The sequence below is a fragment of the Malus sylvestris genome, chromosome 11, assembly GCF_916048215.2.
Source record: "Malus sylvestris chromosome 11, drMalSylv7.2, whole genome shotgun sequence".
Lineage (NCBI taxonomy): Eukaryota > Viridiplantae > Streptophyta > Magnoliopsida > Rosales > Rosaceae > Malus > Malus sylvestris.
In genome coordinates, this window is record NC_062270.1 from 10,569,196 (window position 1) to 10,595,094 (window position 25,899).

The following is a 25,899-nucleotide window of genomic DNA, read 5'->3' on the forward strand; positions in this document are numbered from 1 at the left end:
TCATTTGTTATCCTAAGAACCTTTGAATATTATATGTAATTTTTCTAGTGCTTCTTATTGAGTCCATCGCTTTGTTTCTTCTTTTCTTCGATCTGATCCGTCGGTGTCTAACATGATTTGTTAGGTAAAGAAAAAATGTCAGGTTTTTTTCTTAATGTTATTTTAGCGTAAACGTTTAGGTTTCGTGAGAAAAGAGATAGATAAATCATGAAATATAATCGATGCAATGAGTTGTATTGACAGCCAAAATCTTTAAGATTACTACTAAAACTAATATATAGGACAATTAATATCTTATGTATAGGTTGAAAAGTCTCAACAAGGTTTTAACTAGGCCAGATCCTAATATTCTTATGTACCTACATCAAGAAATATCTGAACTCTTTTATAAAGCTACACTTGATAGAAAAAAAAAACAAAGTAAATAGCTAGATAATTGGTGATATCCTTGTGAATAGATGCCACAATAACTTTTCAAGGATACAATTTACACAAAACAAGTAAGAAAATGATTATGCTATTTTTTTTCCTAAAATTTATTTATCTTTTGCAAGCAGAGAAAAATGAAGGATTGGCTGGATTAGAGTTTTTCTCTTCAATTCATCGTACATCGAGTTCAAATATCTCCCTATCCTTACTCTAGTGTAAAATTAATGCAATAATACCACTAATTTATATATATATATATATATATATATATATTAAAACAAAACAAAAAACCTTATTAATTACTATCGGTGTTAATCTCTCGTCTCAACTTTTTTTTTCAATTCATGTAAAATTTGGTGTTAACTAGAAAAACTCTCATATTTATTTTCTCATCCAATGTTAGAGTTCTAACCTAGGATTCACGAGGAAAAAAAAAGCCAAGGGATAAAGATGCATTAAAACCTAAACCCTTAAACCGTATTTATATTGTGTCATGTAACCTAATTATTCATCGACACTAACAATCTAACTCTATGGGGTGTGAACATGTGGTGCAAATAAAGTCGCAAATCATGGAAAATGGTACTACGTACCAAACAAAAGTTTAACGCACATGATCAAATATGTGCTTACATTTGACAGCCGCGCATGCAACATATTTTCAGGGAAAAAGAAAAAAAAAATTGGACAAATGTATGCGTTTGTTGGTTGAAATTATTTAGGTTATAAAAGATGTTCGCATGCACATCGAATCTTCTTCTTTTTAAGGTAATAAAATCATTCTTAATTTACGAAAAGGCGAAAAGGTTAATCTTGAACTAATCGAACTCTCTCTCGAGATCTTAGATTTGATGTTTCCTAAATAATATATGCTAAATCTATGGAGGTAATTAGGGTGCGTTTGGTACGTGGGACGGGACGGGACGGAACGGGACGAGGCGTTCCGTCCCGCGTTTGGTGCGCCAAAAATGGGTGGAACGGGCTGTTCCACGGGACAGATTTTGAGTGTTTTTGCGTTCCACCTCCCCCCCTGGAACGGGTTTGTTCCACGTTTGTGGAACGCAATGTTTTACCATTTTAAGACAAATATACCCCATGTCTTTTTCAAAAATTACACCTTCGTTCCGTCCCGTCCCGTCCCGTTCCGTCCCGTCCCGTCCCGTCCCGTCCCGTTCCGTTCCGTTCCGTCTGCGTACCAAACGCACCCTTAGGTATGGTTTCCTAAGCAACGTGGTCATTTGTTATCTTAAGAAACTTTGAATATTATATGTAATTTTTCTAGTGCTTTCTATTGAGTCCATCTCTTTGTTTCTTCTTTTCTTCGATCTGATCTGTCGGTGTCTAACGTGATTTTGTTAGGTAAGGGAAATGTCGGGGTTCCATTCTAGAGGTCATCTAAGTGTAAACATCTAGGTTACGTGAATAGAGAGGTAAATATTGATGCGACAAAATAGTTAGATAATTGGTGATATCCTTGTAAATACCGATGCCACAACAACCCTTTCAGGGATGCCCTATATTGAAAACAAGTAAGACAATGATTACACAATTCTTTTCCCTAAAAGTTATTTATCTATCGCAAGCGGAGAAAAGTAAAGGATTGGACAGATAGTTAGTGTTTTTTTCTTCAATTTATTCCGTCTTGAGTTCAATTATTCCTTATCCTTACTCTAGTGTAAAATTAATGCAACAATATATATATATATATGTATATATATTAAAACAAAAAAACCTTATTAGTTACTATCAGTGTTTATCTCTCGTCATACTACTGACATATGAGATTGTTATCTTATGTAATTACATTCGGAACAACGCTTGGTTACTGAAAGTTCAACTTGAAAACCTCTATAAATACATATGTGCTCATAGCGACATTTGTGTTCTATATTTCTCTGTATTAGTTTTTTTTTTTCATATGCTAACCAACGCATTCCATTGTTCTATATTTCAGCTACTCTCTTGTCCGTAAAAGAGAGGGGAGGACAAAGAGAAGTCTTAAGAGAACTTACATGAAACAGGAAGAACTCAGGAATAAACATTTCCTATTCCCCAAGTGTACTTGGTCTACGTTACCATAAACATATCTTCTCTGTTCAACTTTACACTTTTGTCTGCTCCACTCTAGCATGTCCAATGTGTTGGGTACCGGCAACGAGAAGGGTATTTTTGTAATAGCACATTGAATCTCACCACTTGTATAGAGACACATGGTGTATCATTACATATTCCGAGCACATTGGAAAATCTCCTCCTATATAGAGAAAAAGATGCACGTGTTCTTCATGGTTGGTCTTTGGGTGGTAAAGGATATACTTGGAATTTCCAACATCTTACTATTTGTTTCTTGTTTTTGCATTGAAATAATTTCATCCGTTGGATCATTCATTCACAGTGATAAATATACATAGGATAATAAAAATGGTATTTGATTCGGTGATTGTTATTCATCGTGTTCTCACCTTTAAATGGAAACTAGCAGATGAGTCGAAAAGAGTAGGGTCTCAGATCAATGCAAAGATTTCCCTTGCCCCGCACTGGGGGTCCCACTACATTATTTGACCTGTCATTTTGTTTCATGTGTCGTCATCTTGCCTTCAAGATTAAGGATGAGGATCCTCTCTGGATTCTCTTTGTAAGGATCTTAGGAATCATAACATTCTATATGTTCATCGTATATCATATAACCAGCTTTTATTATGTAGTGTTGTGTTTAATTTAAAAAAAAAAAAAATTAAAGTACTTAAAATCCTCCAACTTTTTCTTGTCATTCCAAATTGGTCTCAACCTTTTTAAATATTTTAAACAAGTACCCAACCTACTAAAAATGTCATATCCGTTAAACCCTAGTTAATTTTTCGAACGAATATTATATTCAAAACTCACAAACTGGTATATCATGGACAATATTAATACTAATTGCTCTCAAAATCTAAAATTCTAACATAAATTGCATAATATGGAATTCAATGATCAAATAGGTTTTGAATTGAATCGAAAATGGACCCAAATTTAAATTACTTCAGGAGGGAAATCTCTTAACAAAGAAGAGGGTTAAGAATTCAGATAGAGTTTCAAGAAGTTTGTTTCTACTCATGTGATTTCCTCATTCACCTATTCTCAACTCGTAAAGCTTCCAGCTCTACTTCTGTGGGTGGTGAAGATGATGGTGGCCGCATCATGACAGTCCATACAATTTTAGCAACCTCTATGACATTCTTCTCGATGTTGGCGGCTTGAGTTGTAGGTGGAGTTGGTGGTTTTGAGTTGGGTTTGGAGATGATGGCCCGATGAGGGTGGTGGAAACTGTTAGTTGGTGGAGGCTATGCTTCCATGACTTTTTATGGAGACAAAGTAAGCGTAGTTAGTCTAATAGATTTTTAACTAGGACTTAAAATATGACATTTTCAATAGGTTGGGTACTTGTTTGGAATGTTTAAAAAGGTTGAGACCAATTTGGAATGATATTAAAACGTTGAAGAGTTTCAGGTACTTAATCTTAAAAAAAAATCAAAATGATTTCTGCTGCATAATGTACGATGAACAGATAGGATGTAACGATCCCTAGAATCCTCACAAAGATGATCCAGATGGGATCCAAATCTCAAGATCAGGGTCATCGTGACAGGAGAGGATTCCAAGTGTCGGTTGAACTGGAATATCATATTTTCCTTCTTGTAATTCACATGGATCATTTTTCAAACAAATGAAGGGTATTAGGGGAGAAACTAAACGATAATTTGGATGTTATTATGACAGTATTACAAGTCAATTACTGTATTATGATACATTTTAATGTTTTGTATGGTAGATTGTGATTGGCAGGAAATGCCGCATCCTGTGTGAAACTTCTTCTCTAGTTACTTTCTTTTCGGATCTTTTTTTTCTTTTATTTGTCACTTAATACTAAAGTTTATTGGTATTTATATTCATTGTTTGGAAGTGTCAGGTTTTAGGTTTGAATCTCGTGTATGGCAAGTTTGAACTGTTTATCTTTGTAGAACACTTTTTATATATCATATTTTGTCAAAAAAATATCTAACAAATCGAAATTATTTTCATCTAATAGTAAAAGTTTTCAAATAAATATATGAATCCAATGTTTGATGAAACATTGGATTCATATTATTAATGAAATGACTAATTAAACAGTTTTCAACTTGATTAATTGTTTGCATGAATGACCTCAAAGATGAAGGGTAAGTAGGATTTTATACTCAAAATTTTTCATTGCCGATTCATAAAATTTCATGTTTATGATTAGAATTGTTTATATTATAAATCACTCGATATAAAGATCATCTATGCAAAAAATCAATTAAAACCAACGCTATTTAGTCAGCAAACTATATAAAAAGAGATGAATGGAATTGTTAAAAACATTACAAATAATTGTCTACGTATTTGCTACAATAGCTTGATTAAACAAGTTAATTCTTTTTTTATTTTTTATTTTTGTAGAGATATTCTTCATAGATTGATTCATAATATGAACGTTTCCTCTTATAAGTACAAAACTATGTGATTCAAACACGAATAATTTTGAATAAGAGTTCCTAAGTCATTTTTTAGTAGCAAAAAATTGTTCTTCAAATAATCATATAACATTGCAGTGGAGGACAATAAAATAAAGAAAGTAGAAGTTTGTAGCTAGCATTGCCCAACAAAGAATGTGAAATTCAACGTCAAAACTCCCCCATTGGTTCTCGATTTATGTTCCTTTTTTGGCGTGGAAGAGAATTTTAGTCCTTTTAAGAATGATTGGTCTCGTAATTTAGTACAACGGTTTAGTGATATTATTCACTTGTAAGTGAGAGGTCTTAGATTCGATAACTCGTCAAAAACGAATTTAAACCATATTATTGCTAACTCATTTGTGAGGCTCAGCCTACCCCTTCACCTTTAGTATAAATGATACCATTTGTTCAAATAAAAAAAATGGATTAGCCTCCAATTCTCCTTTAAGTATACTATTTTTACAGGATCATGTGATTGCTCAGTTAAAAAAAAAAAACAGAGTTATATATCCTTAAATTGCAACGTTAAATTGATAAACTTACAAAATCAAAACTAACACAATTTAAACTAAAAAAATTCAAGAAGGTTTTGAAATAAACCACAAACTAAGCTTTCTTTTGAATGATGGTAACATTTGCTACCTTAAGATTGGATTTTTACAGTCAATTAATTAACCTCAAGATTGGATGATGGTGACAATTAATCAACATTACAAGCACCTTTCTCAATACCACTTACAAAAAAGAAATGCAGAAAAACCTTCTTCCTACATTACACGTACCTTTCTTAATTAATTAAGCAAGTTGCAATTTAATTACAGAAAAACTTTGTTGCTAAAATTAAATTAAATTGTATCTGTATCAAGTTGGGCCGTTATCATATAAATATTTTGCAACGTTGGATGTCAAATGATCAATGACTCATAAGTTTTTGTCAACAAGTTTAATTAATGACCAAAAAAATAAACAAGTTTTAATTAACACACAAAGTTAGTTTTCCACAAGTTACCCAATATAGATTACGTAGGGTGGCTTTTGCAGCAATTTTCTCTCCATTGCCGGATTTAATTATACTGTATAGATGCGGTATTTGCACAAGAGAAGTGATTTGTTCACAACGCTTTTCTTTTTGCACGTTCTTATTTATTTTCGTCTTTGATTCTCTTTTTATTGGTTTTTTTTTCTTTCAATTAGACTGATTAGATTTTAAAACCCGTTTAGTGATATTATTAACATATAAGATACTAATATAGGTGGTTTGCTAAGTGCGCGTTTTTTAATTTACAATTGTTCTTGTTGTTTCACCCAGAGATAAATGGATGTGGATGTATGTTGAAGAATAAGGATTGAAGCATGGTGAATGAAGAGTAAAGGGAAGGGGAAGGAAGAAGTGAAAGAGAATGTAAGAAACAAAAACTAGAAAGAAAGTTAAAAAAATCCTATTAAAAAGTCTTTTTGTTAGTATTCCAACGAAGAAGTCATTAATTCTTTTGATTGGGATTTACATTGAAAATAATCATGTTTGTTAATTTATTTCTTTCTATGGAGTTTCTAATAAATTTTTTAAAACAAAATGTTTAATTTCTAATTGCATTTTAATGCTTCAAGTAACATATTGCATGTACATTACATTAGACTTGATTAGTGGTCTCTCCGTTTTTTCAGTCACCAATAGCCTTTGAGTCGAATAGGAGCAAAGTTGAACTCGTTATCTTTTATCACGATGCGTGCGTCACAATATATATTAACTACTCAGGCCCTTTATGCAAAGGGTCCTCATTTTTTCAAAAAATAAGGATTACGTGTGGGATCTATTTTACGTCGAATTTCAACGATTTGAATTGTTTATTTTGTAAGTCTCGATTCATAGATTATCTTTACAAAAATTCAATTCAATTCGAAATCATTTGCCTATTTAATTATCAAGATAAAATTTCATTGTTTCTTATATAACAAAGTATTCGATAATTTTTTTTGAACCCAATTAAATGTCTTAAATATTTCCGATTTGGCTAATATTTTGCAATGATGATCTATGAGGTGCAACTTGAAAAATAGACGGTTCGGATCGTTAAATTTCGATATGGTGTGGACCCTACAATTAATCTCCATTTTTATAAAAAAAATGAGGATCCCTTCTTTTAAAGGCTTCCATTAACTACTGGCATATGTCAAGGGAACATTTTTTTATTTTTGTTTTTAAAATGGAAATGAGAGAGGTAGAAAGAGAAAACGTAGAAGTGGGGAGAGAGATTTTTCCTTTTATTTTTTTTCATTTTTAAATTAGAGATACGTTAGGATCACATGTGAATTAGGCTTTAAAAAAAAAGCAAAATATAGTTTGTGCGGAGTTACTTTCCTACCCATGATTTTATTTTGTGATAGAAGACTAAATTATCTTTTCACCATCTTTTGGTTGACAAAAAAGGTTTTATTAGATAACAAACGCAATAATTGTCTTTTTAACGAACAATATTATCTATAATAAAAGGGAGGGGTGGACTTAGTTTTATAATAGGCTAATAATAATGTGGTTTAAATTCACATTTGACAGAATCAAATTTAAGACATGTTACTTATAAGTAAAAAAGAATATCACTAGACCGTAATAATAAGTGACACAACATTTATGAAATTATGTTTCTCAATGATATAAAATTTCTCCAACTACCTCTCAATCTAAGAATTAATATTTCTCTTTCATAATATTAGACTAGATAATAAAAATACATGGTATTACAATCATTGACATTTAAAAGACGTCAAGAATTGCCAATGCATTTAAGCTATTAGAAAAGAATAAATTGTAATAATGGTCATTTAATAAAAAATTCATTACTATTAATCTATTTATTCATTAAAACGTGTAGCTATGATCATTTTCTTCAACTTCTTCATAATTTTGTCAAAATGAGTTATGTTGAAATGACTATTGCTACAATTGAGTTATAGTTGAGAGACTATTTCTCTAATTGACTTAAAGTTGAGGGACAATTGCTCCAGTTGGATTAAAGTTGTGGGACCATCGGTAATGGATTTTTAGTTGAGGGACTGTAGCTGCATGTTTTAATAAGTTGAGAGATCAATAGTAATGAATTTTTAGTTGATGGACTATTACTCTAATTGAATTAAAGTTGAGGAACCATTGATACGATTTACTCGTTAGAAAATGAGAAAACAATCAACAATATCAACATAATACATTAGAACAACTTTGACTCTAAGTAAACTTGTAACACAATAATCGAATGCAATGTTCATGGAACAAAAGCACACATGGTATAAAGCTACATATTTACTATTTAGTATTTTACCATTTGCACGAAGTCGGCAGCGGCAATGGGTGGTTGTTGGTTATTAATAGACTAGTAGACGGGTGTTCCCACGTATGAGACACCGGAACGATACTAGAGAGAGAAAATATCTCTTGGCAGCATCAAAGTGACCGGCCACCGAGGTAACCGGTTGTTTAAAAATTTAAAAAATGTTAAAATATATATCCCATCCGCTTAAAATGGGTCTGAAATGTTCCCTCAGCCGTCCTATCGACACTCTCTCTCCTCTCCCTCTCTCTCTCTCTCTGGGAGCTTATGATATTCTCAGACTCTATATGCCTCTCTAGCTTATGGTTATAGAATCACAACACACACAGCTCAAACGACGCCGTTGAGATTTCCACTCTCAACCCCCCAATCGCCGCCGACTAATGCAAATTACTAGCCCGCTGGCTTAGGAAACGACGGCGTTGCCAGCTTCCTGTTTTACTTTCTCCGGCGATCGCCGACGCACCGTCTACTCTTTCTGTATTTCATGTTTGAGCTCCGATCACGTGCTTCCCGGTGTATGTTAGTGGTGTCTGATTCGGTAGATCCCCGCAGTCCGATTAGAGCCGGTGATCGACGGTCAGCTGAGTGGGGAGAGCTGAAGGTGTAGAGCCGGAGCTAAATTTGGAAGGACCAAATTTGATATAGATAAGAGGAGCTATGTTGGATCTTAATCTGAACGTCGTCGTTTCGGGGCCAAACGACGTCGAGTCGTGCGGCACCCAAATGGACGAGTCGGGGACGTCCAACTCGTCCGTTGTCAATGCCGACGCTTCCAGCACCAACGACGACTCGTGCTCCACACGCGCCGCCAGAAACGACGCCGTCACAACCTTCAACTTCGGTATTCTCAAGGTCCAGGGCGGAGACGAAGAAGAAAACGACGACGTTGCCGTGACCAAGGAGCTCTTTCCGGTCACCGGAGGCTTGAACAATTGGCCGGGGCAGGCTCACGGGCATGGGCAGTCCTCTTCATCGTCGCTTTTGGTGAGCAAGAATCTGATGGAGCTTGGGTTCGATCTTGGCGGCTCCGGGGAGGTCAGGTTGGTTCAACAGAAGCAACAACAACAACCAGCTGCGCCGCCGCCGCAGCAGCAGCAGGCGAAGAAGAGCAGGAGAGGGCCGAGGTCGCGTAGCTCTCAGTACAGAGGAGTCACCTTCTACAGAAGAACTGGTAGATGGGAGTCGCACATTTGGTTAGTCCAGTTTTGATTTACTTAATTTGGGTTTACTTAATTTAATTTAATTTTTGATGGGTTGGTTCCTTTTGAGTTGATTTCTTCATTTTGAATGCAATTATGCAAATGAATTTTTCCAAATTTGGTATTAATCCGATGTGTTAATTTGTTTTATTAATTTTTGATTGGGTGCAGGGACTGTGGGAAACAAGTGTATTTGGGTATGGATTTTTTACCTTGTCTATTTGATTGACTTGGATTAGTGTTACTAATCCAATTATTTGTCATGATTTTCTGTTTGGAAATTTTTTAATGAAAATTATGTGTTGGATTTTGACATATAGGTGGATTTGACACTGCTCATGCTGCGGCTAGGTAAAAAGCCTTGCTCATGTGTTTTGCTTGGATTTTCTTACTGTTTGGGAATTTAAATAATTTGATTATTGTGGGAACTGTTTGTATTATTGTTCTTAAATTGGGTTTTCCGAATTTAGAGCCTACGACCGAGCTGCGATTAAGTTCAGGGGAGTTGATGCTGATATCAATTACAACCTAAGTGATTATGAGGATGATATGAAACAGGTTGGATGATGAATATGTTTCTTTGTTAAATTTTGATTAATTTCGAATGGGGAGTGGGATCGGGTTTTAATCTTTTTATCTTAACCAATGAGCAGATGAAGAATTTGACCAAGGAAGAATTCGTGCACATACTACGTCGGCAGAGCACTGGCTTCTCAAGAGGCAGCTCCAGATATAGAGGGGTTACGCTGCACAAATGTGGTCGATGGGAAGCTCGAATGGGACAGTTCCTTGGAAAAAAGTGAGGAATCATTTTTATGGAGTTTTCAATTTTGTACTGAATAGTTTGGGTCTTTATAAGCATAGTGGCTTGGTTTGAACTTTGAGCTGAGAATTGGTTTCGAATTAATTCTCAATCAGTTGTCAGTCTTCTCTTTTCATTGTCTGAAAAAAAAAATTCCAAGTGCGTATTTCAAAGAAAAAACAAATAAACATTGTGGGGACGGTGGTTTCATCATGGAGGTTACAATGCTTCATGCAGGTATATATATCTTGGGCTATTCGACAGCGAAGTAGAAGCTGCAAGGTCCTAATGTCATGAATTACGCTCTACCTGATTGAATTTATTACCCTGAATTCTCAACCTCATTAAGGTTCCATCCAACACATCTCTCCCTTTTGATTTTTCTGGAAATTAGGGCTTATGACAAGGCAGCGATCAAATGTAATGGAAGGGAAGCGATCACCAACTTTGAGCCAAGCACATATGAAGGGGAGATGATGTCCGAGGCTGGTAATGAAGGTATAGTTTTACAAGTAATTTTGCAGTAGTTGATTTATTGACGTCAGAAAAAAGTTAAAGAAATTCGTCTTCGTGGGATTGTACTTGATTTTTTTGTTCCTATAAAGCAGATGGCAATCACAATCTTGATCTGAATTTGGGGATATCTCCCCCCTCGTTTGGCACTGGTCAAAAGGAGGGCGAAGGGCATCTTCAGTTCCACTCCAACCCTTTTGACGTGCACAATGGAAAAAGGGTAAGATATAATTAGTTTGATACAATATCAGTTCCCTAAAAAAAAGATGGTTTCATCTTGAGAAGCCCCTAGTTCATAAAGTTCTTGAAGGGGCGGCCCTCTTGAAGGTTTTCCTAGTATTTTGTCTGGAAGGTTTTAAGGTTTTAAGGTTTTAGACAGTAAAATATCCTGTTGCCTATCCTAAATGTTTCTGAAATTCACTCGAATGAACTCGGAAAGTGAAAGAGGGAGTTGCGATAGAGTTCATCTGTTTTCTTTCTCCTAGCTGTCAAAATAAAATTAACGCTCATCAGTTTTTGGCTCTCCCTTTCTAGACATGCTCGGTAATGCTGCAGCATTTCACCCATATCTTGGTGCAAAAACTAAACATTCTCTTCTGACTTTGCAGATGGAGCACAATGTGAATGTAACGATGAGTGATCCACCCTTTAGAGGGCTAATGACATCAGATCACCCACCACCATTGTGGAACGGTGTATACCCTAGTTACTTTCCCAATCAGGTGAGTTTAAATGCTTTGTCTATAATGACACAACTTAAGTCCAATTCTATTAGCTTTATGACTTTGTTTTAATCCTTGGACCCTATGGGTACCCTTTTTTAAATAACCATCGTAGCTCAACCTGTACATACAATGTCATATTGATAGTGAACCTGAAGTTACCTGAGAACACAACTTTGTAGCTAAATTTAACTATGCTTTTGTGCAAACATAGTATATAGTAGGTTTGGATGGTTTGTGTTGTGTTCTATAAGAGATGGTAAATAGTAACATCGCTAAAGCAGTCCTGTTTTAAGTTCGTAGTTTCGTGGTTTATACAATATCAAAAACTTGGAATACTTTAAATTCTGAACTGTCTTAAGTTCTTAACTGACGCTTCTGAAATAAGAATCAAAACTCTTGTTTCATGCAAAGAATGGTTTTTCCGGTTTAGCTCTTGTTTATGTGAGGCATGAGAGGAAGTTGCATTTCATAATTATATGAGATCTTATAGTAAATTGGGGAACGAGGATGAAGATATTACTTTTATTACATGACATACGAGGAATTTTTTAACGAAATTTGCTCTTGAAATCATTTATTTGTCAGGAAAGAGCAACAGAGAAGAGACTTGCATTAGGATCTCAAGGACCCCCCAACTGGGCTTGGCAAATGCATGGCCAGGTTACCCCAATGCCACTGTTCTCAACTGCAGCATCATCAGGATTCTCATTTTCAGCTAACGCTCCAGCCGCTGCTGTTCACCCCTTACAACCCCCGAACCCAACAGCCCTCAATCTCTGTTTTGCTTCGCCAGCCATGGCTGCCACCCACACATCTCAACAATAACGTCACCAAGCAAAAGCTGCGGTAGCCTAAGTTCCCTTCAAATTCAGAGACCAACCATAACAACAGGTGGCCTTCAGATTCTTTGCATGATCTAAATAGAGATTCATACATACACTGCAACTCGATTTCTGACTCCTTTTCCTGTCTTTACCACACTCAGTTGGATATATCGGTTCTGTTCCGTACCATTCCGTTGATTTGTATTTGTTCTCAGAAATATTTATAACTAACTTGAGCTCTCATGTAAAGTATCAAGTGGTTATTGTGGTACTTACCTAACTCTTGTTCAGAAAGAGATTCTTAATAGTGAACTCTTTTAAGATTGTTGTAGTCGAAGGTTTTATTTTTTAACGTTGGACTCAACTTTTCCAGCTTACATGGATTTTTGCTAAGAACAGTCGTCCACACGCTCTAAAAATGTGTGCGCAGTCAAGATACCGTCTGCGCCAAAAGCGTGATGGCGGTCTGTATTAGTACGGCTTATGCATTGGACATTCTTTAGTGATAGTTCTGTACATAATGCTTGATAGTGGGAAGAGGAACTAAATCGAGGGGGGGGGAATTATTTTCCGTTGCTTTGGAGTGAAAGCAAAGCTTGTAACAAAAGTTGACATGAAACTTCATTGCATCTTTCTGTCGGAAGGATTGTCCTTTGCATATGCTTCTTCGTGAACTCCTCCTTCGTAACAAATGTACATCTGGAGATGCTCTAATATAGTCACTGTCTCTTCATCAAATTGTTTTGGCATATGTTAATATATGTTGATATGTGCATAACTTGGTTCGGTTGACGACAACAAGTTCATTAAGTGTTCGACGAAATAAGTCAGAAAATAAACTAAATTTTTTTCGTGTGATTGACGCACTGTTTTTATCTAAAAAACTTAAAATCTTTAACATTCTACTCCTAGATTCGCCACTTGATCGGAACCATGTGTTTTTTTTTTGGTATTTTGGTTTTTTATGTTTTTGTGTTTTGTTTAATATGTCTAGACAAAAAAAAAAGTAAGTGGACATGCGAGTCACATGAGAAGACAGAAAATTGGCCTTCAAAGCACATGTCGAATGATGTTACTGCTGCAGCACACAGGTGTCTGTCTATCTTTCAACGAAATTAGTGTTTTGTAAAAGACAACACACTTTTTGCAGAAAATGAAAAGACAAAACTGCCCACCCCATATAGGCATATACTATGTAGTTTGGACAAAAGCGAAAATGAGCATATTGTTGTTGTGTTATATGATCATCATTGTATCCTTTGCGTTGGAAGCCCTGCCTCCCTCCACTTGTACAAGATAAGCATCCCATCTTCCTCTCCCTCACCACCACCAAAATAGCACCCCAAAACTCATTATCTTTTGCATTTAGTATAAAGAACTTCCAACATTAAATAGGCTTTTTGAAAACCAAAAGCGTTTCTCACTGTGTTTGACGGAAAACCTAAAAGTGCTTCCAAGTTATACCTTTGCTTTCTAGAGAAGCACTTCTAACTGCTTTCCATGAAGTACTTGAATCCTTAATAAATGTCGATATTTTTTCAAAAAATAGAGCTTATAAACAGAAGTACTTCTTATAAAAGCAACTTTAAACAGACTAGTTAGTCTTAATTAGTTACTACAACTTGCTTACTGCTCCGACAATAGCTAAGATCGAATTTTTGTATCCATAAATTAGATTAGAATATCGTTTTTCCAACCCTTCATTTCTTTCTCACATCAAAGTTTGTGCCAAAGTGGAGGACCCAATTGGGTTCTTACTATGATCTACTGTCCCACCTAAATTTGGTCGATTTGAAATGTTGGGTTAATTGGCAAGTGATTTTAAAATTATTTGGATAAGAGCACTTATCTTTACATCTGAAATTTTGTGCTGTGTTCAAATTTCTCTTCATTAACGTAGATATCTTATTGTTTGTTAGGAAAAATAAAAATGAAATGTTGGGTACTCTTAGACAAACATTAAATACGTGGCATTGAGTAGGACAACCCAATTAGTGGAAGACTGTGGACGCTGTTGTGGGGCTTGGTGGGTGAGATTTCACTTTCCAAAAACAAAGAGCATACGTGCTGAGATCGTAGAGGTACTGTTGAGGAATAGTTAAACTACATGTCGTCTTTCTCAAAGTTGTCCAAAATGATTGATTGTGGTCCCGCTGCAACTTGCTATATATACTCCAAGATACACGTGTGCCGACGCAATTTCCAACGGTTTTGTTCCTGCCACTACTGTAAGTATTTTTCTATACTTATATACCCAAAACGAGTCTAATACTTAATTATTACCGACATACCGTATAAAGAATAGAAAAGTATCAAGGAGACTCTCTCAAGGATATGAGATGACGGAGATTCTGCAAAAAGTTTTACTTAAAGAGTCTCCTTATCATTTCTCTAAAGAATATAATAAAAACAATTCAGTCTCTATAATTCTCTTTTGTTTCAATTCTGACAATTTGATGCCTGTAATTTTCTAATTGTTATTAGTTAAAGAAACAAAAGATTTAACCACAGCAAGTGATCAAGTGACAAGGACGCGAATTCCGACTCCTAAAAATACAAAAAAAACAAGGAGATCCTGGGTTCAAGGCTTCATGCTGGTGTGTCTTCTTGATTGTGGCTAGAGAGAGGCTAAAGTGCCGCTTTGAGTCTTCACGACCTCAAAAATGAGTGAATAACCATGGTTTGCCACCGATTATTCCCCTTTTTAAAAAAAAGAACAATTAGATTTAATCCCCCCATTTATTCAACTCCCCTTCCCTTCGGTGGATAAAACAAAATAAAATTCGAAATTATCAACGCAAAAATAAATAACCCTCCTTGTTCCGAACATAGCATGTTTAACATCCTAAATTTTTAGAACCCGAGCTCTGCGTCTTCAGTATTGTATACGAAATTCACTTGTTATTTCACATCACAATCAATTACACAACCTTTCATCTTACAGATCTTCCCTATACATTCACCAGCATCTTACTCACCAAGCAATCATCCAACAGTCCAACAGAACACACTCAGCAACAATTCCTAACAATATAACCGACTACCAACTAATCTAGCCATCTTGGCCGTACATTTGGACAACCCTGATGATGCCACCTGGCATCATAACATAAATCAGCGTATATAAGTAGAGCCAAAGGCATTTACTAACTGGTTGATTACATGGGCAACGCTCAATAACATGTCAATGAGCTTGTCCTCATTGTCCACACCTGACCACGTGCAACGCCGAACGGCCACAAAGTGACCGAGGAGGCCGTCTCTCATGTAAAAATAGGCCACAAAGTAGGCAAGGCTCGAAGAGAATTCCGACCGGTAGTTGTACCACAATCTCGAATCAGCCCAAAAGCTACAGCGCAAGCGGATCGAAGACGGTACATCAGCTTGTAATGATAAAAGGTACAAACACATCTATCTTCCATTCTATCACATGTACGGGAAAATATGTCGATTTCCCGGCAACAAACTGCTGCATCAAAACCCACATCATGAACTAGAGAACGAAAAGAAAGCTCTACGTATATGCAACTCAATCGACAAAATATAACTACAAGGCTTTCTATTTTGTTCAGAAAACCACCAACAAGAATTAAGTTTATATACTGAATTTCGTAACTCGGAATATTATTGGATGAAACGAATTACTTTTTAATTCCAATCACTCATAATTTCTGGTCTCAACTTTGCAACGCACAATACAAACAGAGAAGCAAAAGGAGAAAGAACAAAAAAAAAAGAGGTGTAATTTATTTATATCCGTTTTATCATGTTAAACAGTTAACGCGGTATTAAACTCCCAAAAAGGGCCAGCCAGATTTCATCCATCTAGTTGTGAGAGCAACAATCAAATATCAGTACAGCAGGGAGTTGAATACTCATCATCGGGATGATCAGCCGATCGGAAATTGACCATATACAGCAACCCACAGTACAATCTTAGCATCAAGCATTTATCGCCCCACCTGCAAATGCATAGAGGGTGGAATACAAGATTAAGTAATCCACACCAATTTATAACGCAGCACTTCTACAAACAGAAACAAAAGCAGGCTTGCAGGCCACAGATTCTCACCGCAAGAGAGAAGAAAGCGAGCATCTCTGGTTGCAATTGAAAACAAAGTGTAGAAGGAAACCACTGAATGACAATAACAAAGTGTGCAGCAATTACCCTTTTAAAGTACACAGGGTCCTCTAGAATTATAGATTACTTTTTAAGGAAAAAAATAGATGGACACGACCGACCCCATAACCCTGCCAGCAAAAAATTAGTTCCATGCCTCTACTCTAGATGCCCATGGCAACCAAGTAACCAACTAGTACAATTAAATCTGTTTAGATACCAAAAAGAAAAGCTTAAGTATTTAATTCTTACCTGCAGGATTACAGACCCCAAAAGTACGGGGAGTTTGACCCAACATTACGCTGCAGAGAGCAAGACCAGTTATGAGTCAGTCCCATCCTTAAGCACAAGGTCACAACACCACACCGCCCTCGGTTCCTCCACTTGAACATTCCCCAAGCCATGGAAAGCTATTATTTTGCATTATTACATCCCAAATGTTCTATTATACAGATCGCCTGAACTGGGCATCCGAAACTTTGATTCTTCATAACCAGAATAAAACTTGTTGAATCCTAGTCTCTCATTTCTCAGGAGCTCTGCCATACTTACATTGCTTCCACCCTGGACCTCATTCCACCCATCCCAGTGGCCATTTGACATGACCCGGTTTCTGGACTGTTGGAGGGACATTTGAGAAAAAGGAGAAAGATTGCTAGCCTGGGACTGCTCCAAAAGCCTTGAGGAGATCCCATAAGAATCATTGACGTGAGAAAAACCATCCCCAAAATCAGGATATCTAAGGTTTTGTTGTGGGGCGAGTGATCTTTGCATCAATAGTTGAAGCCTTGCATCGTTTTCATACCCACTCAACTGCGAAGGAAAATTTGATCTCATTTCTAGGCCTGGGTTGTTAAGCCCACCTTGCAGTCTCCCCTTACCAACTGCCAATATAGCAGGATCCATAAACTCAATATCTGCAGAGCTCCCAATATTTCCATTTGCCTGAGGTTGATATGCGTTTCTCAACAAAGTTGAAGTACCATACATATGATTCCCTGAGAAGTAGATAATGAAATCAACGCTTAAACTGTTAAACATGTACAAGGAAATGCATTAGTAAGACTAAAACTAAAATGTATTTGTTAACCAACCAGATATAGTGTCAAAATCCTGATCCACTCTCTCATGAGAAGTAAAGCCCGGAGGTGGTGCCCTGCTTGGCACAGAGAATCCAGGAGGAGCAGAAATTTGAGCCCTTGAAACCGCTGAAAGATACAAATAGGGTCAGAAACTAAACTAAGCATTAGAATGACCTCGGGGGCAGCACAAAAGAACAAAGTAAAATGGAACCACAATAACAACAATCAGCACAGACAACTAAGGTTAAACCAAATTTCAAGTATTAGCAGAATAAAAAAAAATAAAAGGAATTTGCACAAAAAAACCAGAACTGTCAATCAACACCACTGACATATTAGAGCATGTATAATGTGTTGGGCAAGGGCTGGAGTCTAGATCCAAAATCTAGCCCCTCAAAATGATGATATAACCTACCAATATATTTTTGGTCCTAGAATGGAAGGGCTAGAGACTAGAATTCAAAATGTTAAGTGGGTTCCACGCTGCCCAAGACTTGGGCTTGGGCAAGTTTGGCTTCACAAGGTGCTTAGGCTTCAATTTGACTAGGCAACTTATGTTGGCAACTTGGGTTAGAAGTTGTTTTTTTTCAATTTTGGGCAAGATTATCAATTTGCCTAGGCCATGAGGCTCCCATTAGATATGCTCTGACAATGCAAAGGTTTGAATATGGACTTTAAAAGAATTTCAATTGCTAAACAGTGAAGGATCTACTTTCTCACACCACTATTGAAGATGGAAACAATAGACCACACAATAAGTACAAAAGATAAACCAAAAAAGAAACACTCTCAGACATTAGCAAAAAGGACTCGGCCAGAGTGTTAGAAGGCGGGATAAGAATATATCAATGAGTGACATGGGAGAGCAGATGATGAAAGGGATCAATAACAATAATCTTGAGTTCATACAAAATGCAAGCCCACTGAACATCAAGAAAGAACATCACCATAAGATATGACGACCCAACAAAATCTTTAACATTATATGAGGCACAAAAAGAAACACATGACAAAACAAATGGAAGGCAGCAAATAACGTGAAGCTCAATAAATATGAAATAGAAGAGAGTTTTCCATAAATCCAGACAATACTCACCAGAAAGCTTGTTAGAAGAGAATGCTAAATGATTTCTGGCATGACTTTCAGATTCTTCAAAAGTACTAGATGGGAAACCATTACCAATTCCTAGATTATCCAAATATAAATCTCTATTTTCAGAAAAGCCCTGATGAAATGACTGGTTATTAGAAAACTGCCCATCGACATTCAGAGATGACTGTAAATCAAATGCTTGATTTTTAGCATCCTCCTGTCTTGCAAAAGAGAATCTGGACTGATTATTATTTTGTACTTTCCAAGGACTTGACATTTTGAGCGCTCCAGACTGTTTATCAGTTTCACCCAACAATTTGGAGAAATGCTGTGGTGATGTTAGTGAATCATCCCATGTGTCAAAGTCCATCGATAATATATTTGAGATTATGCTACTCTCTCCCTTGTCAGCAGCAGTACTGAAATCAGGATTTGCTGCATCATCCAGGAATCTTCCAGTGTGCTTCCCTGGGACTTCATTTGGAAGAGGATAGGGATGCTCCAATGGCCTTCCTGAACCAGAAGATCTGGTTACCATGTTTTCAGGGTAACCATTAGATAAAAGTGAACTATCCCTAACTTTGTTATCTACAAATAGACAATCAGCATTGGAATAAACCGCACCATAAGCCTCATTATGCAACAAAGGGGGCCTAGAGTGATTTGGAGCATGTACTGTATTAGGCAAACTAGGCATATATGTTGACCGACTCACTTCTGGATCCTTGAGTCTTTGATTGTCAAAAGATAGTACATCCTCCTCCACTTCAGAAGATGAACTTGGCACTGGTTGGGGTTGTGACTCTAACATCCAGTTGGATTGTTCCTTTGTAATACACACCCCATTAACCGATGTGACAGCTTTCTCACCAGTTGATGGAGGATCTCTAGACTGCTCAGCACAATATTGTTGGTCCCGAGGCGATTTAATAAAGGAGTTATCTGAAGGTGAACTCTTAGATCTGGCTATACTGGAATTTTCAACCTTGGTATTTCTATCAATGCTCATTAAATGGATATCAGAGCATAAGTTTTGGACCACTTCTTCAGTGCAAACAATGTTTTCTTTTTCATGAGCGGAACTGTATGATAGATGGTTGGTAGGATTGCTAATGTTTGGCTGCATGCTACTGCCTCTATCATTTTCCTTGGATACAGATGTCGCCAATAACTGGTTGCTAACATTAACAGAAGCAGAACCTTCATCAGGTGCAGCAGGTACGTCAGACAGATCATTTTGACAATCCACACCACTATGCTGTTTCACAATCTTCAATGATTCTGGTTTACATTTAGCATGCAAAGTCTGACTTTCTTCATTTAATGCTGACCTCTTTCCTCCATCACTATGCACTGTAGATGACTGAACACAAGCACCAGTTGCTGCAGAATATGGCAATGTGCTTCTGACTGTATCAGGTTTCTGTTTAGAATGTTCATTTGAACTTATTATATGTGTAGCTGGTGGTTGGCAGTTTGAACCACGTGTTCCCCTGCAATGTGCATTCAGTACATTTAGAATTTTTTATTATAATCATAAAACAATGTGAAGGCCAAAAACAAATAACCAAATACTACCATGAGGCTGCAGCTGGGAGAGCAACAGATCTACCAGAGCTTCCATTTGGAGGAGAACCTCTAATAAGACTTCCAGTATTCTGCCAAGTTAAGAGAGGAGGGGAGATCAGAACAAGGAAATATGACTCAAACTTGCAACTTTTAACCAGCTATTACTGAATCTTAAATATCCAAAAAGCCTAAACTTGGAAAATAAAAAAAAATAAAAAAAAAGCCAATAGTAATGATGCCAACCAGCTTATTATTACAATCCATAAGTTTCCAACTTAAATATGACACTTACACTTGATCCATTTTTAATAATTGGTCCTGCGGCAGAAGCAGAACTTGTGTTGCAATAATCATCTAGTGGTGGGGGCAAAACACTCCCCGAACGCCGTTGCATACTGTTTGCTGTACCAGTAATTTGTTGTACCCTACTCCTTCGAACAGTTATGCAATTATTAATCATCCAAGGAAAACACCATGTAAAGTTTATTGGAAAACACAGATCAAGAGAAAATATATATATAAATAAAAGTTGAAGGAAATGTTGGAAGCTATTAGAGCTATTTAAGGTATAATATATTTCTCACATTCAGTTCCACATATATCTTCAGTGATCATATTATGAATGAACTTTTGAATTTCAATGCAGTGAAAGAAGGGCCTATATCAATATTTATGGGATGGGTTTATATGTGAATGCTCGTCATTCGTATAAACACCACGAAAAGCATTAAGCTAAATAAAGGTGTTTAAGTACAAAAGAGATCGCAGGTTACTATTCTAGGCTTATTGCAAGTGTTATAGCTTCAGAAGAGCATACGCATTGTACCTCACAACTTTTTTTAATGCTTCTTGAGGAAAAGAAAGATTTTTTAAGGCTCATCTCATCGATAACATACTTCTAGCATAAGCTTTGGAAAATTCAGCAGTATTAAATAACTCTTCCAAAAACCTCCTGATAGATTATACAATCAACAGGGCAGAAATTAACAAAAAAATTGGCCAGGGTAGAGAACTAAATACCTAGTGTATGCAGAAATTATTTCATCTTTAGTGAAACTATCCTCCTGAGACCCAACCTCATGCAGATACAAACAATCAGGATTGGTGCAAGGCTGGAAATAACAAAAAGTCAATCCTCAACTAGATTCTTTCAAATTCAACCAAGCTACATGACACAAAATTCCATTAGACAGACAGATCAAGTAATGATTCATACCACATTCCTCAGCCATGCATGACAATATTTTGTGGTCCCAAAGCAAGCCCTGGAAAAAACATATCAGGATTAATATAATGCCAACTTGTTGAGAGAACAAATTTAAATTACTATAAGCATGCATGTACCTCAAAGATCTACCATCCAAGAGGAACCCATGTACATTTTGAATACAACGAACCGCTTCCTCCTCTTTTGAGTATGTAATATATCTGCGCATAAAGAAACATTGAGAAAAGACACTAAGCACACAGGCTATCAGAAGAGTGCAAAAACTCAATGCTAAATTGGAGATAGGAGATCAAAAATCAAACATTACATCAGTTAAACCAAAAGACACTTGCTGAATGTACTTTACATCAGGGGGGAACTAACACTGACTGTAAACAAGCATGTTAACATAGTGTTAAGTTCAATTTAAACAAAAAATATTTTCGATACTAGGAATCAATCAGATTGTATTCACTCATTTAGTTTTAGGTAACAGTTAAATGTAAAAGTGGAGATCAAAATACTAAAAAATTGCAAAAAAAAAAAACCACTTTGTTTTCTATTAAAGGGAAAATGGTAAGTTTGGTTTTCAAAACGCCAAAAAAACTGTTTTAAGTTATTAAAAGGTCGTACCCAGTGCACAAGGCTCCCGCTTTACGCAGGGTCTGGGAGAGGTGAATGTCGGCTAGCCTTACCCCCATTTATGGAGAGGCTGCTCCCAATGTTTTAAGTTATTAACTGAAACTAAAACATAAAGCACTGTTGATTAGACTAAAACTGAGAAGAGGATTGTTACACTTCCAAATTTCAATAAGTTTTTGTAACCTAATCTAAATTTCTTAAGTAACATGTACATCATTAAAAAACAAACTTCTGAGCTAATTACAGAAATAGTAGGATGAGCTGTATAAACAAACTCTATAAGACGTGTCAATGGACGAAAATTAACCAAACATCATTTATGCAACAAAAGTACTTTAGTGCCGGACATGATTAAAACAGGTTTACTTACACACTACATGTATTGTTTGGAAATTGCTGAATGACGCCAGCTGCTGTTCGAGACATGGAAACTTTTTGAACCTTCCCATACTGACCAAAATATTCTTTGCGCTGCAGAAGCTGCATAACAGATGCTTAAAAAATAGTGAGTCTTTACAAGCCAAAACAAAGAAATGAGCTAGAAGCGCACTAACATGTCCAACAGAGAGAGAGGGAAAATTACATCTTCATCTGCCAGATTAAGAGGCAACCCAACTATGTAAACGAGGTTCCGTTGAATCACTCGCACACTAGTGAGCTGCTTCCGCCCTTCAGCAGATTTGACTTTTGCCTTCTGAGATTTCATCTTTTTCTCAGTGTTGATTTCTAAAACCAGCCTGTGGGCAAAGATAGATTGAGAACGTTACAAGCAATAGAAAAACAGATGTTTCTTATCACAATACAGTTGGAAGCAATTATCTATCTAATGAAATGAAAGATGGCTCATGGATTAACAACCTCTCACACTTTCCAGCTGTTCCTACAATCTTTTCCTTGTCATAAGGAGTGCGGCATGCAGGACACCGCCCATCTGTCTCATCCTTCTCAGCCATGTCCATTATGTGGTGCCAACACCAAACACATATCTGTGATCAAGTAGAAAGTTTCTACATTATGCAATCACGATAATACAATACGTGCAAAACTTACACCTCTCAAAGCACACAAAAAGAAACATAGATTCACAATTAACAATTGCAAACACGCATTTACAATTCAGAATCCACAGAAGCAAAGCGCGGAGGGAGGAAGGGATCATCCAAAATATCAATGGCACACATTTGGAATAGGTTCAGGGCTTCAGAATAAATAAATAAATAAATAAATAAAGACACAAACTGACCCAGATACAATCATACAAGTAAGGGGAAAGCAACCCTCAAACAGCCAAATCTGTCCAACTTTGAAAGGAAATGAGGGATGGCAAAAAGCAATGTTTGATACTTTAATGCTGTCCTCAATCCAACTACTCAAGAAGATTACATAAGGTGAATTATATTTTGTTCTTCATCCCTTTCCATCAAATTTCACCCCCTTATCTTCCCTAAGTTTCTATCCTGTACATCCATCCCAACAAACAAATTGTGAAAGATTAACTTTATCAAAAGAAACTGTTTACTTCTCCAACAGTGGAAAAAAGAGTTTCAAATATCACTGAATCAAGATGAAGGGTACACTGCATATACAGGACCACTCACATTACTAGAACTTCCTCCACTAAAGCCACGAAACAACAAAGACCACTTCTTAAGTTTGGAAAGGAGGGACCAACACAGATTCCAGAAAACATTTCTACAGAAGCATAAGACATTTGTGGAACATATCCAAATAAAAAACCAGTAAATACTAAAGTTGGATAAACAGAATTTACACAATGAAGAACTGGACCCAATCTAGTGGGGTCAAATGCTTTTCATTAGTATTAGTGGTCGACTATACAGAGACTCAATAATGCTTTGCATCGCCATGTTCAGGAATTATCTTATAAATTCCTTCATCTTTCCACTAAACTTCTGAACTCGTAAACTCACATAGGGCTGTTATGTTATGTGTCAAAAAGAGATCACAATTAGTTAACCAAATAGATTAGAATTTCAAAAGCTTATATGATTATTCAATCAGAAGTGAATAGTCAAATGACAATGAGTAATGATTCAGTTCAAAATCCATCAATGGCACTATCTAGAAAAAGGGAACAATTATCCCCCAAACCTCCCTCCAACAGCCAGATATATATATATATATATATATATATATATATAGAGAGAGAGAGAGAGAGAGAGAGAGAGAGAGAGAGAGAGAGAAAGAGAGGGTTAGTGTCCCAGACCTCATAACCACATTTGCATGGCTTCAATTGCTGATCTGTCAAATCCATCTCCTCCGCACAAAGAGGGCAAGTCTTTTCTCCCTGGTCACTCATGATTACCTTAAAAATATTTCAAAACAGTGTTAGTAGAAAAACAAATGGACAAGACTCAATGCAACCATATCACAGCGACATATCTTAGTAGGCATGCCAAATAAAAAGCAAAAGAGACATCAGAAATTGCACATAAATTCAAGGGTGGTGCTACTCACACAACCCTCTCAATTTTTGGCCATTGGATCGAATTCATTCAAGTGAATTGAAGAAGATCAATGAACAAAAATTAATAAGGGTGTGTGGGAGGTAAAAGGGGGTGTGTGAATAGCACCACTCTAAATTCAAATGTTTAAATGCAAGAAAAAATTAAGCAGAAGGTAAGTTATAAATATGACAATTAGGAACCTAACAGAGAAGGACTCGACACAAACACAATTAAAAAATTTCCTGTAATTACTTTTCCAACCATGAAAAATGAAGCAAACGTTGAATGTACCAGCTCAAAGTCAACCCATTCACATTATTTTACCACAAGAGTTTGCATCGTGGTAGAAGAATCACTCACTCATTCATTTATATGTATTCACATTGCGGAAACAGCCATATACAAGTAGCAATTACTTTAAAAAAAATCAGAAAACTGGCAAAACCCTAGAAAAATCCCGATCGCAGTAAACCAGACTAGCATAATTGAGCTCGCAACAGTCTGCAAAATCCCCAAACTGAAACCCTACAACCCGATTAATTCATCTAGCGCCATTTTTACATTAACAAACTCAAAATTCAATTCTGTCCCCACAACTCAAATCAGATCAGAATCCACAGCAAAGCAGATCAAAATCCAGTACTAATTACAACAAAACAAACGCAAAATTTGAAAAACATTAATACAACACACACAATAATCATCAAATTAAAGCAAAATACACAATTAAAAACCTAATCGGAATGGTTGACATGCAACAGAAGGAACGATGCAAATGGACATCAATCAGACAGCTATAGCCACCGACGAATCAACCAAACAAACTAATTTCAATAGAAAAATCGAAATTTAATCCATTTTTACATAAAATGATAAAAATAATTAGGGATCTGGGAGATTGAACGGAATGATGATGGGAGAAAGGAGATTAGGGTTACAGAAGAGACAGAAAGAGCGAGCAGAGAGAGGAGACTTACAGTTGGGGATCGAGAAGAAGAGGACGAATCTGTAAGGATGAGATTGTGGTGTGAGGATCGCAACGCAGGAAGAGAGGGAGGGAGAGAGAAACAGAGGAGATAGAGAGAGAGAGAGAGAGAGAGAGAGAGAGAGAAGGACTTGTGAGAGAAGGGCTTGTTTGGATGATGGGCTATTTGGCAGCTATGCGCGTCGCTGTCAATTAAATATTATCGAGTTCCGAAAAACGCCCTCGGCTTTTGATTTAACTACCGACATTGACCTTTCCTTTGTTGCCTGGCCAACGTTGGCTTTTTGTTTTCCTCTTTACTTTTCCGGTTTTGTCGAACTTTGGGTAGGGAACCTCCCTTCTTCTGTTCGTCTTTTTGTTTTATTATTATCTTTTTAAAATGATATCATCTATATTAA

At 36.4% G+C, this 25,899-nt stretch overlaps 2 protein-coding genes across 6 annotated transcripts; one reads left to right on the forward strand and one right to left on the reverse strand.

The window, feature by feature from the left end:
• The first annotated feature begins 8,472 nt into the window (after nucleotides 1-8,472).
• Nucleotides 8,473-12,666, forward strand: LOC126591308 (ethylene-responsive transcription factor RAP2-7). Of its 2 annotated transcripts, XM_050256961.1 has the most exons (10): nucleotides 8,473-9,465; nucleotides 9,643-9,668; nucleotides 9,792-9,822; nucleotides 9,942-10,029; nucleotides 10,125-10,270; nucleotides 10,511-10,555; nucleotides 10,668-10,771; nucleotides 10,882-11,006; nucleotides 11,395-11,508; nucleotides 12,097-12,666. In XM_050256961.1, the coding sequence occupies exons 1-10, from the start codon at nucleotides 8,930-8,932 to the stop codon at nucleotides 12,334-12,336; spliced, it is 1,455 nt and encodes a 484-aa protein (XP_050112918.1). In that variant the 5' UTR covers nucleotides 8,473-8,929; the 3' UTR covers nucleotides 12,337-12,666. The 2 variants fall into 2 exon arrangements, with proteins under 2 accessions (XP_050112918.1, XP_050112919.1); XM_050256962.1 differs by lacking the exon at nucleotides 10,511-10,555 and having other exon boundaries at nucleotides 8,474-9,465.
• A 3,263-nt stretch (nucleotides 12,667-15,929) lies between these two features.
• LOC126589365 (uncharacterized) lies at nucleotides 15,930-25,675 on the reverse strand. Of its 4 annotated transcripts, none has more exons than XM_050254633.1 (15): nucleotides 25,494-25,650; nucleotides 24,276-24,374; nucleotides 22,907-23,034; nucleotides 22,632-22,785; nucleotides 22,419-22,528; nucleotides 21,544-21,627; nucleotides 21,416-21,464; nucleotides 21,220-21,311; nucleotides 20,492-20,630; nucleotides 20,209-20,288; nucleotides 18,634-20,123; nucleotides 17,550-17,663; nucleotides 16,708-17,453; nucleotides 16,408-16,470; nucleotides 15,930-16,297 (listed from the first exon to the last, which is right to left on the reverse strand). In XM_050254633.1, exons 2-13 carry the CDS (start codon nucleotides 24,366-24,368, stop codon nucleotides 16,882-16,884), a joined length of 3,105 nt encoding a protein of 1,034 aa, XP_050110590.1. In that variant the 5' UTR covers nucleotides 24,369-24,374; nucleotides 25,494-25,650; the 3' UTR covers nucleotides 15,930-16,297; nucleotides 16,408-16,470; nucleotides 16,708-16,881. The 4 variants fall into 4 exon arrangements, with proteins under 4 accessions (XP_050110590.1, XP_050110591.1, XP_050110593.1 ...); XM_050254634.1 differs by having other exon boundaries at nucleotides 16,408-16,586; XM_050254636.1 differs by lacking the exon at nucleotides 16,408-16,470 and having other exon boundaries at nucleotides 25,494-25,675.
• Nucleotides 25,676-25,899: the final 224 nt, after the last annotated feature.